Source organism: Nesoenas mayeri (genome assembly GCF_963082525.1).
Source record: "Nesoenas mayeri genome assembly, chromosome: 3".
In the NCBI taxonomy this organism is placed as follows: Eukaryota; Metazoa; Chordata; class Aves; order Columbiformes; family Columbidae; genus Nesoenas; species Nesoenas mayeri.
Window position 1 is genome coordinate 103087149 of NC_137544.1, and position 18541 is coordinate 103105689.

The 18541-nt window shown below is 46.3% G+C and overlaps 1 protein-coding gene across 1 annotated transcript in view; it reads left to right on the plus strand.

The window, feature by feature from the left end:
- The window catches only part of GALNT14 (polypeptide N-acetylgalactosaminyltransferase 14), a gene marked incomplete at both ends in the record, with an annotated part of 104089 nt that extends 87268 nt beyond the window's left edge, over positions 1-16821 (plus strand). The window contains 6 exons of the mRNA XM_080342901.1: positions 2001-2127; positions 4710-4802; positions 6121-6204; positions 7377-7524; positions 15984-16103; positions 16663-16821. Of these exons, the coding sequence (XP_080199027.1) occupies positions 2001-2127; positions 4710-4802; positions 6121-6204; positions 7377-7524; positions 15984-16103; positions 16663-16821 (731 nt within the window). The remainder of the gene's footprint in view (positions 1-2000; positions 2128-4709; positions 4803-6120; positions 6205-7376; positions 7525-15983; positions 16104-16662) is intronic.
- Positions 16822-18541: the final 1720 nt, after the last annotated feature.

Here is an 18541-nt window from a genome sequence, read left to right on the forward strand (position 1 = left end):
GAACAGTCTTTCCCTTGTGGTGCTTCAGGGAGCTGCTCTTCTCCCAGACTGACCAGAGGGACCAGAGGAGGGGAAGGCATGATGCAGCAGCCACGTTGTGGTTCACAGCTGCTTGGCTGATTGTCCCCCTTGATCGGGCGCCTTTCTGACATACACAGCAGTGCTGGTGGTGTGGCCAGCGCTGGGACACTCAGGCAAATGAGAGCAACAGCCATGTGCGAGGGGAACTGACCATAGCAGCCTGCAGCAGCCGCATCTCGCTGTAATCTCATTTCCCCACAGCTGTGAATTAAGGTTGTTCCCAATGTAGCACCAGGACAAGACACAAGGGCACGTTTTATTGGCCTGTTAATACCCTGTGCCAGCAAAAGTGGTGAAGCTCCAGCTGCTGTTGCAGCTCTTGCCTGTAAACACAGCAGGGAAGGGAAGGGGAGGGGAATTCTGGAAAAAAAAACCCAAACAACTTTTCCCTGCTGTGCTTTCCCATGCCAGCCTTTGCTGGCCCCTGCTGCCAGGGGCAGCTGTTGGGGATGGGCTCAAGCCTTGAATTTTGGACCTGGGCATCAATGCGTGAGTGCTTTGTGGCTGTGCCAGCCTCCCGTTTCCATCAGCTCAGAGCAGGCAGGTGTGCTGGGAGCAGGGGCGGGAGTGATACGAAGGTGCTCCCACCTGTTCAGCGATGTGCACCTCGTGGCTGAGCCTTGTGTGCCAAGAGTAGATGACTCTGAAGGTCCAGGCTCCAATCCTCCTTTGCTCCTTGAAGCTGTGAGTTGTTTTTGGAGGGATGGCAGCTTTGTGGGCTGGCAGCGGAGCACAAGGATTCTTGTCCATACTGCCCAAGTGGCCTTCCCGCCACAGGCACTTGTCTTGCCAACATCCAACCTGGGGACAAGTCATCCTTGTGCTGGCATATGTGAGGGGACTGCCAGGTGCACGAGCTGCCAAAGGTGATGGGCGGACTCCTGTCTGACTTCTGTAGTTAAAAGTAGTATGGAGTGAAAAAGGAGTTTTTAGTTTTGGAGTAAATACATGCTACATGTAGCTCTATACTGTCAACAGATGATCAAATAGGATGCAGAGAACTGCAGAAGCCTTTTCCTTTTAATTTCATTTCTTTTCCATGCTGGTTCTGTCTAAGGATGACTTTCTGACAATATAGCTGCATATTCATAGCTTCACAGGCGTTAGGACCAGATGGGCCCATTAGATCAGCCATTCTGCTCTCCTGTCCTACCTTGCCAGCTAGGATTTCATCCAGCTCCCTGCCAAGAGCCCTGTCACTTCTGGTGTCAGTTGAGCCACAAGCTCATTTTCCTCCAGAAGGGCCCTGTAGACCAGCCACAGAGCAGCCTGGGGCAACTGAGAGGTATTTACCATACTGACTACTTATCCTGATTTTTTGGGGAAAGTCCCTCCGACCAGTGACCTTTGCTTGTGTGAAGGTGTGTGCCTTGTTGGACCACAATGTTGGCACTCATGTCCCAGAGTACGTGCTGGGCAGGGTAGGCTCCTATCCGTTTTGGGACAGGTGATGGATGCACACCTCTCTGTTCACTTTGCAGAATCAATGGTGGATTTACAAAGATAGTGATGGTTGTAGTCATTAATAAGCAGAATTCATGGCCTCTCCTGGTGAACCTGACAGCCCTTTGAGGGAAGTGATTCTGAAACAGGCAGCACAGATGTAATTACAGGAGCACAAAACTGGCAAGATGATTCTGCAGTGTAAGCGGGGCTGCATGAAAAGGGACCTACTTACCGTCTTGCTCTTGCCATTGTGATAGCACCTGCTGTGCTATAGGCAGGTTTCAAGTGCCCTGACTTCAAACAGATTGCAAGAAGCTTTGAAATGTGCTTTTAAAGGAGTTGTGCCTAAGAAAGCTTCTCTGGTAATTGATTTACCCCAGTTTAATGTGGCTGAGGATAAAGTGAGAGGTAACACCAGGATCCAGCATGCTGTAGGACAGAAAGACAAAATGCTAAAGCTGCTTCTCTTGTAGAAATCTCTTTCCGTGTGTGGATGTGTGGAGGGAGCCTGGAAATCATCCCCTGCAGCCGTGTTGGACACGTCTTCCGGAAGAAACATCCATATGTCTTTCCAGAGGGAAATGCCAATACATACATTAAGTAGGTGTTTTGTGCTTGCCTAGTTTTTGGGAGATGGAATTAGGTGCTGCCTTGCAGGGAAGGGGGGAGCTGAGAAGATGGGGAGGAAAGTTTGTTTGGAAAACTTTGAAATATCCCTGGGCAGGAATCTCCTGAGCCAAAGAAAATCGAGCCAGTACAGCTCTCCCTTAGGATTTCTACCGTGCTGAGAATATGACAGAAATAGGGCACTTAGATGGTATCTTTCATCAGCACGGAAGTGGAAGGATGGTCCCAGCATCTTCATGAGCTCTAGCTACCATAACAGCAAATGGTTTAGACCATAAGGTCATCAGAACAAATTTATAATGACCTGAAATCTGGCTATGCCAGCAATGTCTGTCAGTACCCCCTGACCTTAGCTGAGGGCTGAGTGTGGCTCTGCTGAACCAGAAAATTTGGTTCCCGATGCCTGTGCGAGAGGGGAGCTGAGCAGCATCGCGGAGCGGGCGGCTGCACCTCTGGGCTGGTGCTGCCTCTTGAGCAGGGGCAGCGATGGGCTGCACCTCGCTGGTGGGGACACCAGAGGAACTGCCAGGGTGTCCCGGCTGAAGGGGACCTGTCCTCACATACAGGAGTGGAGACTGAATCACGTACTGAAATGCCTGGCTGAAATGGGCTAAGAACCTGGAAAGGGCAGTCCAGAAGTGCGAATCAGCATGGGAAAGGTGACAGGAGCAGCTAGTGAAGGCGGGGAGGATTTCCTCCTCTTTTAGATCATGAGGGTGAAGGTTGTCCATTAAGCAAATGACAAGCACCAGGAGCACTTATACTTAATGCAGGGTTGTTTCTCAGCTAAACTGCATTTGTGTGTGTTTACACACCAGGTATCTCTTTTAGCGTGGACTCCCCAGTGTTATAAAGAGCCGACAGTATTTATAAAGACCCAGCCACCTGCAGCGGGGTTACCACTGACCTGGGCTCCCCGCAGCTTCCCCATGCTTTGCATGTGACAGTGAACTGAGGGGGTGCAAATTACACCCCTCAGTTATACTAAATATGTGATTTCCAGACATGCAGCCTGTGCGGCAGGAAGGGGACTTGTTAGCTGAATGACTCGAGGGGACTTCATCACTTTGCTTCATAAAGACAGCGGTGAAGGACGTGGGACATCAAGGAGGAGGGCACAAATTTGAAAGTCACAAGGAGGCCTCTTGCTTTTAGTAGTAAAATAAGACTTCTACAGAAGAGGCTGGCATGTGGTAAAATCTCCACTGTTGGGCTTGCTGCAAACCTCAGTAAAAAGGCAGTGTCTGCGTTCCAGCACCTGCAGGAGTAGCAAGGGGAGCTTGAACAGGACGGTTCTTCTGGCTGCACTCCAGGCACAGGCACACAGGGACGGTGGGGAGGTCTGAATTAACACCAATGTGTGGACCTTGGAAGCCAGGAAGCCAGACAGTGAAACTCTGCACCTTGGGGAAAGCTAGGTACAGATGTAGACACTGTGACTTAGGCATCTCTTGAGCCAGAGCACTTAGACTGCTGCAGTGCCCTTAGAGAGAGAGGAAGAAGCACCATGAATCAGCAAGGGACTGAAAAGTGGTCTGGCGAAGCATATCCATAGGCATTAGGAGCTTTATGGTATCTATCAGCCTTAAGCCTAATGTTATGGTATATAGAAAGAGAGGAGAAGCAGCTTCTGGCAACCTGATGCTATGTGGTACCTCTGTTTAAATAAAGATGTTATCAAAAAATATCTCTACCTTTCTTCCAGATATTGATTTTTTTCCCACACAACCTTCACTTCAGTGCAAGAGACAGCTCAAACTCCAGTGTTGTGCTGGCTTCATGTACACACTATCTCCTTTTCTGGCCTCATGGGACTTGGCTAGAGCCTGCCCCATGGCACCTTCAGCCTAGTGGTGTGGTCGCAATGATGGCACTGGCTTGTTGTAGAGCAGGAGTTTGAAGGACTCCTCTGACCCGGGCAGGGACAGGCAGTTAGGCATGGAGCAACAAAACCATTTGTAATGAGAGTTAGAGCCATCTGAAGTCAACAGAAGATTTCCTGAGGTTTATAAACCTTCTGCAGACACCTAGCTGATGTGGAAGACTGATATTTATGCTACAGCACTGTGGCCAGGATGATTTCTCTTAAGCTTTGAATCCTGAGATTTCCCTCAGTTAAACCCAGGGGTGCAAAGCAGCAGAGTCCATACAGGATTGATGCAGAGAAAATACTTGCTTTCAGTCTTCGGTGAATTTCGCCCCACTTTTCAGAGCTTCATCCCAGACACTAAATAAAGCCCTAGACATGCCTCCCTGGAAGATGATGCTTAAGAGAAGCTTTGGTTCTGAGTCTAGTGGATGCAAAGCATCCAGCTGAGTCTGAAATTGTGAATTCTTCACTCAAGCTTCGGCCTGTTGTGTTTGGTCTCTGGAGTAATGGGGAGGAGGAGTACCTTCTCTAGTAGTGAGGGGTGTGCTGGCTCAAAGGTGGTTTGAATGAAGCCAAAGACCAAGTTGAGGGTGGGAGGCAAGCAGCATGAATTAGTCAATGCATTTTAGAAAATGTGACCTTTGAAGCATCCTTGGTTTCACCTGTCTTTTGTTGCCTCCTTCAGAAACACCAAGCGCACCGCAGAGGTGTGGATGGATGAATTCAAGCGGTACTACTATGCAGCTCGTCCTGCAGCCCAAGGGAGACCTTATGGAAAGTAAGTGTCTTCTGCTGCTGCCTGCACCCTGCCTGCTGCAGTGGGTGCTCATGGTGACGTTGTCCTGCTGTGGAAACCCGCCTGCGTTGTTTCTGTAGTAACGCTCAATTAAATGCTAATGGTAGGCAGATGCTATGATCACGGCAGTGGAACATATAAACAGCTTGTTTATATGCTGTGCCAGTTTATCCCAGTGAGTGAACTGAATTGAGGCAGAGGAGAACCTCCTCTGCTCATTGTCCTGCCCTTGGCATTAGGTACAAGTACTTCTGGTCCGAAAGTGGAGTTTGGCAGGGAGAATCCAGAGGTCTCGCTGGCAGCTGAGGGGCAGGAAAATGATCAAAATCTGGGCCCACTAAGGCTTTCTTGGAAAGGAGTGAGTGCTTTGTGTGCAGGGAGTTTGCCATTCATTCTATGAACAGTCAGAAACACCTCCCTGTCAATAGGACCCTAAGTATTTATGTTAATTTCTCATTTTCTTACACATTTCCTTTCCTTAGAAAGTTTCCTTTGGATCACAGGGAGTTCCAAATCCAAACCCAAATTCCTTGTGGCTCAATCTCCAGGATAAATAAAGTCCTAGTGACTAACCTGTTTCCATTAACCCTCTTCCCATCTGTCAGCAATGAATGAAGTAACAGCTCTGTCCTGCTAAATATATGAGGGTGTAGAGGAGATAGACTGTGCAAAGGAAAGGTACCAGAGGCTTCCTACTGCTTTGTAAATGCCAGCTCATAACAGCTCAACGGGTGGAGGCTGGCCCAGGGAAGAGCTGGAGTCTGGAAAATGTCACTTAGAGAAGGATCTCTCAGCAGAAGTGTTGCCCTGGCTACAGGGCAAGAAAGATTTCACCATGTGATAACTTCTGCTGACATAAAGATGTGCCTGGGTGCTCTTCGAAATCAAGGCCTTCTGTAGTCTTGTAAACTAAGAGTAACTTATAATAGCATATATTAATTTCCTATTACGTTAATGTATTAAATTAATGCTTATTGCATAGAGTAGAAGGCATGCTTTTTTTATTAATAATTTTTAAGTGACTGTACTTTTTCATCAACCTTTTCATCCACCAAACTCCAGGCTCCTTGTTAAAATGTCAATATGTCATCATGACTCTTATCAAGTGACACCTCCAAAGAGACAGAGATCAAAATGACCACCCAAGCTCATGTAGAAGAGAGCAGAAAATAGAGCTGCTAATGCTCTCGTGTTTGCTGTCTGTGTATATCTGTTGGGTTTCTCTCAGCCTCCTTTCTTGGTGCATTGGGTCTCACCTTCATGATTTCCATTGTATCTCTGTGATGTTTTATTCCCACAGCGTGCAGAGCAGAGTGGAACTGCGGAAGAGGTTGAAATGCCACAGCTTCAAGTGGTACCTGGAAAATGTTTATCCCGAACTTCGGTATGGATGTGCCATCCTCACCTATCTCTAACAGGCCAGCGGGATGTCCCACCCCTCCTGCCCCACAGAGCTTTCCTCTGCCCATCCAGTCCCCACACCTCCCTCCTGCCCCAGAGGAACAGCTGCCCCTCCCTTGGGCTTCACAGAAGGGTACAAGTGAATTTTGTGCTGGCTTTAAACACAGCTTGCCCACAGTGAGATGTGGTTCATTTGTGATCCTGCTTTCTCAGAGCAGCCTTATAGACTCTGTGGCTCTTTCCTGCAGGGCTGGTGAGGGGCAAAGCACCAGTTATTTCTCGTAGCTCTTGGAGATTCCTCAGGTGTCCTCCTGCCCGTGCTGCAGGACAGGAGGTATAGGGAAACAGCCAGTTTTCTTTATAAAAGTATTCCAATGTGGAAAATCCACCATAGCCTTTGGTGGGCTGTTTCAGTGATGAATGACTCTTGCTTACAAAAAAAGCACCGAATTGCCACTCCTTTCACACTGTCCTGTGATAGTCAAGACCTCTCTGTTATGAAACCATCCACTCCAGGATTTTACAACCTGTATTCAGGTGGTTCTGCCTTACTCCTAGCCTCATGCTTTGCTTAATAGGTATTTCCACAGCTGCTTTTGTGCAAATCCCTTTTAGTCACCAAAATTACTCTGGGAAACATTTTATCCAGTCCCTCAGTCACTATGGTGAGCCATGCTCAGAAAGGGTGCAGAAATTTTGGAGATACCTCCAGGGATTTGCTGATGCAATGGCTGAGTGCAGTGTGAAAATGATTTATAGCTGTTTTCTTGCTTCTTTTGCCATGTGTGGCATTGCACAGCAGCATTCACAGGGAATGCCAGGGCTCTGTGACAGTTTGTTATAAAGTTCCCCACGCCTGTAAGCTGAAGGCTGACCTTCAGCCTGCTCACAGGCTGTTCCTTGCTCCGTTTGCCTTGTGCAGTTTCATTTATTTTTCCCTCTCACAAAGGCCAGCCATCCATCTCTGAGTGCTGCTTCTGCAGTGTCCCTGTCCATGTACTGCTCTCAGTGGTTCAGGGTTGTAATAGAATTTGCCACTCTCAATTTCTGAAGCTGAAATGGTGCAACTGCACCCTCCTTGACCCTCCAAGCCTCCCTTTGAGTGCTCCCTGTGCCTGGGGGAGTAGGGGTGTCATTTTCATGCTGTTCCCACAGGATTCCTGAGGAATCGCTTTATCAGACTGGGATGATCAGGCAAAGGCAAAGCTGCCTGGAGTCGCACAAGTCTGAAGACCAGGAGTTCCCCGTCCTGAGCTTAAATCCATGTATTGGCAGCAAAGGCACCACGGCAGCAACGGCACAGGTAGGATGTGTTGCCAATCTCTGTGATGCCGGCTGGAGAGAAGGCTCTGGGGCTGCTTCAAGTGATTTCCTAAGCTAAAGCTCTGTTGGAGGATTACTTGTTTTGCCAACCCCTTTCCTAAGGTAGCATGCAGTTTAGCCCTGGTAAGCCCTTGGTGGAGGCCCTGGGCAGCAGCAAGGACTGGTGGAGGAGCTACAGTACGGGGTGGACCGCTTATCTCTGCGCTAGGCTGTGCTGAACACTCGCCGCTGCTTAGGAACACCACGCGCCGTTCATCTGCAGAGATCAGAGAAAGACAAAGAGAACTATAATTTCCTCTCATCTTTCAGCCTTATTTCTTTCAAAATGCACTGAATCGCAATGGTATTTATAACTTCCTAGTCTGCGTTCTCGCAATATTAGATTGCCCATTAAACTAGTGAGAACTTAATTATGATGATCTTGTTTTTTTCGATCTCATTTTTTTTTCAATCTCACTGAGATGAGAAAAAGCTGTATGAATCAATGTTCTCAAAAGCATCTTCTAAGAAATGTTAGAGCCAAGAGCAGGCACATGTTCCTTGCGGCAGAGTCGCTGGAGCAAGACCCTGAAGGCACAACTTCAAAACCTGCCTTTGCTTCAGGCTCCCTTTGTGATTTTGGGCATGCCAGTAAGTTCTCTCACTGTTCCCATCTATAAAACAAGGAGGATAACAATCACTCACTTCTTTGGGGTGCTGTGAAATAATTTAATAGGCAATGGTGTGCTTGCTTCCACTTCGCTGTATGTCTTTAACCCTCATGGTTACACGTTCAAACCAGGTAGCTGCACATATAAAAATCCTGGCCTGGAGATGCTGCTGAAAATGTCCCTAATTTGTATGTGCAAATGAAGCACGTCATTATGTGCATCTCTTTTGCATGCAGTTGCATGCCTGCCTTTAGTCAGGAAAATAATATCTGTTTCACAGTCTGGTAAAATCAACAATGACTGCTGGAATGTTAGTCAGTTCAGAAAATATAGTGGATATAACTGCAAGTACTGCATAGTCACAGTTCTTAGGGTTTAACTGGTTTCTAAGTTTTAGACTTCTTTTTCTTTCTGCCACTGCTGCATGGACTTTTTATATGAACAGCAAGAGCAGCGAGTTGATGAGAGAAGGTCATTGTGTTTTGCAGGGTCAACTCTGCTGAAGAAAAGAACAATGCTCTAGTGACAATTGCAACTTTCAATGAGTTACATGGGTTTTTTTAAATCTGGGAAAATCAGAATGGAAAATACTACTGCAAGCTGGCATTTCAAAATGAAGTGGCATTGGTCCTTCTGAAATATCAATTTGATGTGATATTTTGAAATGAGGAATGTCATGCCAACAAGTTGGATTGTTTCATTCCCATCAAACACATTTTGTTTTGACGTTTCTGTGCAGTAAATTTTTGGAATTTTTCATGCCACTAACTTTTCATCTTCCCATTTTGATTCCGCAGCAGTTTGCAATAGGTCATCACTTCCCACTGGATGGCAACTGCATTTCTTGTGTGCATTCAGGACTAACTCTGCAGGGGAACAGAAAAATGTACTACAAAAGGATTGCTGAATAGCTACACTCAGTACACAGGCAGGAATAGAGAAAAATATTTTCCTTTTATCTTTCAATGTCTTTCTAGGTTAGTTCTCTGTTACTTGTACCTATGGGCAATATTTCAAATGAAAACAGGGTATTTACATTTTTATTGTGGATAGAAACTTATATTTTAATTACATAACTGTTACAAGGCCACCTGAACTTGGGCATGACGTGAGTGTTATAGTCACCAGGCTGCATGGGATAGATTATGCAGCAGTCCTGAATGCTACTTATTTTCATATTAGATATACCAGAATGGAGCATTAATCTTCACTTTTAACATACTGAAGTCACATCTTGTTTACCCTAAGCTTCATTATTTGAGAAACAGGCTTAGCTAAATCAAAGCTGTGCTTTTCTGGTATTCAGTATGTACTATGGAAATATCCTGGCCATCCAGACCCTTTATTATTAGTGTTAGTAGCATTATTTTGGTTGCTCAATTGCTCTTCTGTAGCTTTCTCCCTGCCAGGCTCCCCAAACCCTTTACCAGCATCACATGCATGAAGTCTGGGTTTGGGTGTGGGAAGATCTGAGCTGTCATAGATCACCATGATTTGAGGAGAGAGGAACAGAAGCTGGCAGATGGCAATCAATTGCTCTTTATATTAGTGTTTTTGTGTCTGTAGTGCAGGGGAAGGGTGTTGCGAGTCCTCTGGCCACATCCACAGTTTGGGTAAATTGAGAAGAGTGACTGCAGTGAAACTAGACAGGCTTTACACCCCTAGCAGATCTCACAAGCCCTCCCTGGTGGTGTCTGGTGTTAATCCTGAATTACTAAAAGGAGCACTGAGGCACAAGAAGGCCCTTCATCATTATGTGGGAGAGCTCTGTCTCCTCATCCTTGGGATCTACTTGGCCCTTCTCTCCCCAAGAGTTCTGGTAGCAGTCAGGGCAGGTGCTGTTCCCCGGGGTGGCTCTCAGAGGGACCTGCTCTTGAGATAGTGACTGGCAGAGATCTTTGTGCGGTGCTGCCTGTCCCCAGGGTACAGTGGGCTCTACCCACACTCCTGCCCATTGGAGCCTTGAGACTCTATGTCTTGTGGTGTCTCATTTGCTAAATGGATTGATTGATTTAATTTTTCACAAGAGAAATGCATCAGAGGGAAAATAATTGGTCATAATTTTGTCCTGGTCTATCTCATGAATGTGTGAGTAGTTATTTTATTGTTGTTGGGGGCTTTGTTTGTTTATTTTCCAAACTAAGTGTCAGTTGATATTAGTCCATACAGCTTTGAAATAGACATCTGACTCTGGGATTTATTTAAATTATTAGCAGTTCCAGGAAACCTGACATACCTTAGATAAAAAAGCAGAAGACACTTTGTCATCGATGCTCACACACATATAAGCAGTAGCCACTAGATGAATTTAAAGTTAGTCATCTCCCAGACAAGTAAGAAAACAGTGGGAAGGTTGCAGTAGACATTTCCTGAACCTGCACCCCAAAATGTCTGGGCTCTGGAGCTGAGTGGCTGCCATTGCATTTGGGTGGCATCCTTGACTCTTATTGTGAAGGAAATGCAATGTAATGATCTGCCTGGTGTGGCATTGAAGCTTATCCCAGTTGGCTCAAGGACCACTGTGGGCTGACCAGATCTGCACTTTCTTTGGAGAATATTTAGCATCTATCCAAACTAACCTGACAGTGTCCCTCCTGAGACATAACAACCATAAAAATTCTCTTCTGACCTTCCTCCCCTCAAAAGTATTCATTCTTCTCCATGGGCAGGTCCTGCCCCAGCTGTATGCCAGCTGGGGCTGCAGGAGCTGGGCAGAGCAGAGGGGCTGGTGGCAGCAGTGTCACCTCTGCACTCAGGTTGCCGTGGGCACCTTTTGTACTTTGCTTTCCCTTTCCTGAGGTGTGTGCAAGTGCTAGTTGCATCCCAGGGCCTTTTGATGGGAGGAGCGCCTTGGTATCCTTAGATGACCCATGGAGTCACATGCCTTGGGAAATCCTTCCCTGTGATTTTAAAACGATAATAATTGAGAGCTGAGGTTGTTTCCGCCTTCCTTAGAAACATTTTTCTCTAGCTGCTACCCCAGCTTTAGGGTATGGCTGACCTCTTGCTCAGCAGCAGAGAATGTACAGCTCTGTCAAACTGTGGGCTCCCATGGGGCTGCTCCTTGCTAGGCTGGGGGGCTTCTTTCTCCTTCTGCTAGCCAGCCTACACCAAGCTGAAGATCACATTTTAAAATAATTTTCTCAATTCACAATGATGCTGAGTAGCAGTGACAGATGCCTGCTCAAATGATGCTAAAGCCTTGAAAAATAGTCATGAGCGTCAGATGGGGGCTAGCATTATCCGAGGCTTCAGAGGAAGGGGATTGCTCATTGTGGTGTGCAGTTGGTAGCTCTGCTCACCTAGTCCACCCTCTTCCTCCTTGCTCCACCACTATTTCATTAGGAGCTGCTTTGTCTTTGAAAAGGCAGGAAATCTTGGTCTCACTTTCACCTCCTGTGCCTGTTTTTCCTCGGTGCCAGAGGTCAGCTCTCAACCCTGTTGGCATTACTTCAGGCTGGTCTGCAGCCCTGAAGCCATGGTAGCTCCTTGAAGGTCTCCTTTCTTGGCAGCACCCCAGGATATCCATTTCACCACAACCACTGGGGTTTGAAGCTGTGCTGTTGTTCCTGCAGTGCTGGCTATGTGAGCGCTTAGTATGCCAGGGTTTAGAAGATAGAGGAGTTTCTTATGGGAGAAAAAAGCATCAATTGTCATCCCAACTGATAAAAATAGGGAAAGAGACGTGGTAAGATAAAAATTTGCGTGGCCATTTGCCTGTATTTTAACTCAAAGATTTTTGTGGATTCTGTGATGTTCAAGTGACTTTCCCCATGACCTCTGAATTTCTTCATTTTCTGCATCGTTTTCTCTGGCTTTCATCTAGGGCTGGAAAGAGACAAGACGTGATTAGAACTGGACGAAGCATTTTCAACAGGACTGGCTTCCATAAAAAGCCATTCTGCCAAAATAGAAGAGCCATGTCAAAATCTGTCAGTTTAGATAAAGACAGCAGCAGGACAGCCTGGGGGCAAGAGGGGAGGATCCAATGTCAGCTGTCGAACTAATGCATGTATCCAGCGCTGTAGACCTCACTTCTTATGATGAACAACAGCTTAGGAGAGATGGTTACCACCACCCTCTCTATCCCATGGTGGTTTGCTGAGAGGGTGGTACTGCCTTGAGAGGTTGTGAATAACTGGAAGGCTTCAACAGAGCATGGCCTGGAAAAGAAGCATGGAGAACCTCTGGGAGGAGCAGTCCTCCGTGAGGTGCCTCAGTGATGCAAGGAGGATAAGAGGTCACAAAGTCCCACTTTCTGAGTTAGTTGGGGGATTCAACATACTCATATTCAACATAACAAAAGGTTCTTCCCCCAGAGGGTGCTGAAGCACTGGAACAGGCTCCCCAGGGAGGTGTCACAGCCCCAAGCCTGACAGTGTTCAAGAAGAGACTGGACAACACCCTCAGACACATGGTGTGAACTGTGGGGTTGTCACATGCAGGGACAGGAGTTGGACTTGATGATCCTTGTGGGTCCCTTCCAACTCAGGGCATTCTATGATTCTATGATACATATGAGTTACAGGATTAACTTGCTGCTGCTGAGGAGCCTCATGGGTGCTGCTGAGGCCTTGTCCCAAGCTAAAAAGACAAACAATTGATTAAAAAATGTAAAGCAAGTTTCCAAAGCAGCTTGCAGCAGTGTGGGTGCCAATAACAGGTGTTGGAGCTTGCCCCACAGGGCTTGGTTCTTCACAGATGCAGGACTAATTTGACACATGATTTCCCAGGCTGGTGCTTTACACAGCGAGTGACAGCGTGCATAGTTGGGATGTGTGGAACATGTTCACTTTAGGATCAGGTAAACTGCTCCATCTGACAAAAAAGCACTTGCTAGAAGGCCCTTTGGGTGCAGACTGCAGCTTTGAAAATGAATGCTTGTTATATGCTGAAATCCTAGGCAGCTCTGCCTGAGAAGCTGGTGGGCAGGCTGGTCAGAAAGCCAGGTTTGATTCTCATTAGCTGGGGGGGGGACTAGTAGATGTGAGAAGCACAAGGTGTGAGGATCACAGTGTGAAGTCCTTGTGGATCTGGGTCTGCTATGCAAAAGCATGCTTTCCCTTCCATTTGGCTAAGAACCTGAATGAAGTGAGATTTATATTCCCAGGAATTAGACGCCTGTAGCTGCCTGTTTTGAAGTCAGAGAGAGGAGTTAGAGCTGCTGACAGTGACAAATACCAAAGTGGGGGAAGCATTCCCTGCTCTAATAACTCATGCTAATGCAACTCAAAGCCTCCACCATTTAAGCTCAGGGGGAGCTGCATGTGTCCCAGCTCTGAGGTCAGGGCAGCCATTCTTCACTTCCCCCTCCAACACCCAGAAAGGGTTGCAGACTCTCAGGAGCACCATTTACCCTTCAGTTTTCCAGACCCAGCCTAAATTGCCATATGTTCAAGTGCTACCTTCCCCTTCATTGCCAACACCCCTGCTCACTTCACTCCTTGTGGAGCTCTGACTCTACCGTATCTGAGCTCTAAGCTGTTTTTCTTTCTCTCTGCACCTTTTCTTGCACATCAGCTTTCCTACTACTTGTAGCCAGTAGCCTGTACCCTGTCAAGGCATTTGTCTAGAATCATAGAATGTTTTAGGTTGGAAGGGACCTTCAAAGCTCATCCAGTCCAACCCCCTGCCATGAGCAGGGACATCTTCAACCAGATCAGGTTGCTCAGAGCCCTGTCCAGCCTGGCCTTGAATGCTTCCAGAGATGGGGCATCTACCACCTCTCTGGGCAACCTGGGCCAGTGTTTTACCACCCTCATTGTAAAAAATTTCTTCCACGTGTCTAGCCTTCGCTCTTGGGGCCTATTGCAGAAACCTTCTTGCTCCCTGATCTTGGTCTCTTCAGTGTGGTTGTTGTCCTCTGCTAGTGAAGCCAGCCTGCTATTTGTCCTCAAGTCCTGCTCACTTGCCCTGCCTCAGCCCACCAACCTGCTTTCCATTTGCTCCCATTGCTGCTTACCTGATTGCTGTCTCAGGGCTGTTTACACAGCAGGAGTTGATCCTGCTTTGAACCCTGTCTAGATGCCCTCAGAAACCCCTTCCAGCCCTGCTCTTTCTAATTTTAAAGTTAATGCCTGCACAAAGTTATACAGAAAATGTTCAACTGGAATAAACATTGGAGTAAACTTCATTGAAATACTGCTGGGCTAAGCAGTGTATCTGAACAAGCATGATGCTTTGTCCAGCACATTGGAAATGCTGATCAAACTATCAGCTGCTTCTCTTTTTCTCCCAAGAAAAAACATCCAGGGGTAGGAAAGAGTATAATCCCAGAGAGCCCCTGTTGTATGGTAAGCTTTACACAGGCAAAAGAGTCTCTGCTCCCCCAAAGATTATTTCTTTGAGCAGGTGAACATGAAAATTAATGTTTATAAATATATAAATAAATATAAATATATAAAGGGTGAGTGCCACGGGGACGGAGCCAGGCTCTTCTCGGTGGCAAACAATGATAGGACAAGGGGTAATGGGATCAAGCTGGAACACAAGAGGTTCCACTTAAACATGAGAAGAAACTTCTTCTCAGTAAGGGTGACAGACACTGGAACAGGCTGCCCAGGGGGGGTTGTGGAGTATCCTTCTCTGGAGACATTCAAGACCCACCTGGACATGTTCCTGTGTAACCTCACCTAGACGTTCCTGCTCCAGCAGGGGGATTGGACTAGATGATCTTTTGAGGTCCCTTCCAATCCCAAACATACTGTGATACTGTGAAAAGTGGCGTGAGAAAAAAATTCCAAGGCAGCCCAAGGCAACAGGAATAGCAGTGGTCATAGCAAACCAGTACAGTGAATGTTTGGAGTTTTGAAATGGAGAAATAAACTTAACAGCAGAGTCAATTATACTGTTAAGCGGCATTCTTTTATTGACAGCGCTGGGGAGCTCTGGCAGTCATCCTCCATAGGTGCTCCAAAGACTGGATGCTCTTGCATTGCTTATATTCACATAATTATTACATATGCATTACAATTTTTGAAAATTTGGACATGCAATACATCTATACTAAGAAATAATTGATGATGTTAGTTATAATTGTTTAGTTTCTTACTCAGAATACATCTATTAATTATTAGTTAAATATAAACTAAGCACTCTGCTTCTAAACAATGTATTACTCAATCTGCTGTCTCCCTCCTGTCATGCAGAAGGATCTAAAACTTGAAAAATATCCCCTCATTTTGCAGGTGGTCAGAAAGCATTTATCATGTTAATTGGTTAATGATGGGTAGGTCTTTTGTAACTTAATCACAGTATGCATTAATTTAGCAGCTTCTCTTCAGTTTGGTCCCACTCCTTTGATATAAAGGGAAGCCTTATCCCTGATTTTCTTCATATTTGGGAACAGAATCCTGGGAATAGCAAACATCTGCGATATATCACCTTCTCTCTCCCACTGCCAGCTGCAAAGCATTTCTGCTGCTCTTCCTGACAAAAAGAGGATTGCACATTGTGTGTAGTATTTCTGCCTCTCTTTTGCTGTTTTTCCATGCCCCTGTCTCCCAACCACAGCCCAGTTCTGGGTATGAAATCCTTTGCATCATGAACCACTTTTCTTCCAGCAGCTTTTGTAAACATCTTCTTTGGTACTTGCAGTCCCCCAATGACAGCTGCAATTTGGGGGAGGATTGAAACATCCTAGTGACCTGTCCTGGTAAATCTTGAAATCAATGAGGTTTGTGCTTGCTTTAGAGGGGACATGTTCCAAGCCAAAGTATTTGCGTTCCCATAGAAGAATACCAAGGATCAGTCCTCATCACAACTCCGTTCTTTTTCTTCCTCTTTGCAGGAATGGACATACACGTACAACCACCAGGTCCGCCAGCAGCAGCTGTGCTTGTCTGTCTATACCCTTTTCCCCGGTTCCCAGGTGCTGCTGTCACCTTGCAAAGAAGGTGACAACAAGCAGGTGAGCCCTTTCATTGATCCCCTACTTTTTGTGAAGTTCCCTTTCTTTCAGCATTAGTATTACTGCACATCAAATGGCCCGTGTGCTCTGACTTCATCTGGGAATCACAGTCTATATGGGAGTACAGCCTCTGGCCTGTTCAGCCCTTTGCCTCCTAAATGAGTGTGTTGTTAAGGATGTCTATTAGTGCGGGTGGTGATCTGGATACTTATCTGCAGAAGTCAAACCAGAGCTGGCAATTTAGCTCACACGGGCTGCCAGTCAGCCAGCAGATGCTAAAATTTCTCTGCAGTTAATCATCGAGCTGGCATTTGAACCAGTGACCTGGGGAAAAAGCTGTTAGTAATATATTATCTTTCTGAAGCCAGGCAGAGACTGAGCTTAAGTGAGTGTCCTTCTGATGGGAGAAATGCAAAGCCAGTTGTCTGCTGAGTGTGGGCTGGGGGACCCTCTACTTCCCAACATCAGGCCACAAAGGCTTAATGACAGCTGTCCTCTTGATGCTGAAACAGTATAGCAAAAGCAAAATGTTTTTCCTCTCATGTGTGTCTCTCCTCAGCGATGGGGTAAAGTTGGGTCACACATTGAACATATAGCTTCACGCTTTTGTTTGGACACTGAGACGATTGGGGACACGCATGAGAGCACCAAAGAGCTTGTCATCAACCCTTGTGAGAGCACAGCCATGAGTCAGCGCTGGGACATGGTGATGTCTTGACCTGCTGGAGGACTTACACTACGGGGATTGACAATGAGATGTTCCTACACGCAGCCAAGATGCACCAGATGGAGCTCAAATGCAAAGCCATTGGTGGTCCTTGTGTATTGTGGGACAGAAGAAGAATCAAACAGATAAAAATAAGGACATGGTGCTCCAGGTTGAACAACGGATGTTGTCTGCAGGGTGTGCAGCTGATATTGGCCTGTTGGCAGTCATGCATTCAAAGAGAAGGGATGGCAAAAAAAAACAAACTTCAAATGTTTTAGAGGGATACTGGGGCTCCTGTGATGAGTCCTACAGAAGTTCGGTGTGCACAATGTTTATTAATCTCTCTCAAAACACGGTAGAAGAGCCTTGGAGACCAAAAGGAGCCTTGGACTCGGCAAAACAAGCATATCAGTAACTTATGGGGGGTGAGGCTGGTGCACAAGGAGGGATGTGAAACATTGCCTGGGATTGTGTGGAAAACACTGAATTATCTTTGCACTTTTCATTGCTGTGGATGAGTTTGTCTTCTGCAGACAGCATGGGTGGAGCTGTGTTGCACATTTGAATTTGTATCTGATCCATGTACATATGTAAACAGAGGCAGGGCAGTCATTTATGGCTATGGCCAGGATCAAGCCAGCAAGTAATGGGAGAGTCCTGCTCAGCGCTAACTGCACATGGGGGTTGTTGAATCTCCAAAGCCCAAGCAAACAGGATTCAATGTGTGAGATTAAAGGATATAAACTGCTGTGAAGCTGGGAGGAAAGGCAGTAATATGATTATTTCTTCTCTCTGAAGGCCATGGGTGAGCCTTGGTTACTGAAAACTCCCCTATAATCTATGTCTCTCTCACTGCTTCAGATCTGGAATAAGTCAAATTTTCACTTTTCTTCCATAAAAGTAATATTTTTGCTAATTGAAGGTAATTGTGTCATATTTGTGTTTCCCAATTCTCCGACTATAGAAGAGTGGACTCCCATGAAATGCTGCTACTGAAGTAACAGAGGAGGTACTTAAAACTAGACACCGCTCTGAGAAAGGAAAAGGGATGGTACTTGGTTTTGCTTCCAGGTATCTTGTAGCCCAAGATGTGAAATACTGAAGAAAAGGTTTGGGATTCTCCCAGTCACACCTGTGAGGAAGGAACCCTAGGTCACAAAGTACCTCTCTCCCAAAGTCTTTTAGCATAGGGAGACTTGGCAGAAGTTATTTCTTCAGGTTTTGGAAATGTCATTCACCAGACGTCATGTCAGGTGCTATTGCTATGTGAGAGCGAGGTTGCTGACAAAGGAGAATAGGACAGAAGACCTTAAAAGGGGTCTTAGGAATAGAAGTTTGGAAGGTCCTTTCCAGCCTGTCCTTCAGAGCACATCCCACCACAGCAACAGACAGCAGGCAGTGAATCACCAAGAGCTCTGCACACAGCTCTTGTGTAGCAACAACTCCTGAAGAGAACTTTTGCAGGACCATCAATATGACTTGAAAAAAACACAGTTTATGTCTCTAAAAATGCTAGAGTTTAATGAAAATCCTATCCTTTGTTCCCTGTGCTGCAAGCTCTAAGTAAAATACCACAAGTTTTGAGCCTTCAAGTGCTCTCAGCATCCCTTCTTGAATAAATTGCTAGCTTTCAGGATTTTACTGCCTCAGTTTCTCCTCCCCCAGTGCTGGGAGAAAGCCATATGTGTAAATCTCCCTGGCATTAGAGGCAGAACCAGAATAACTCTTT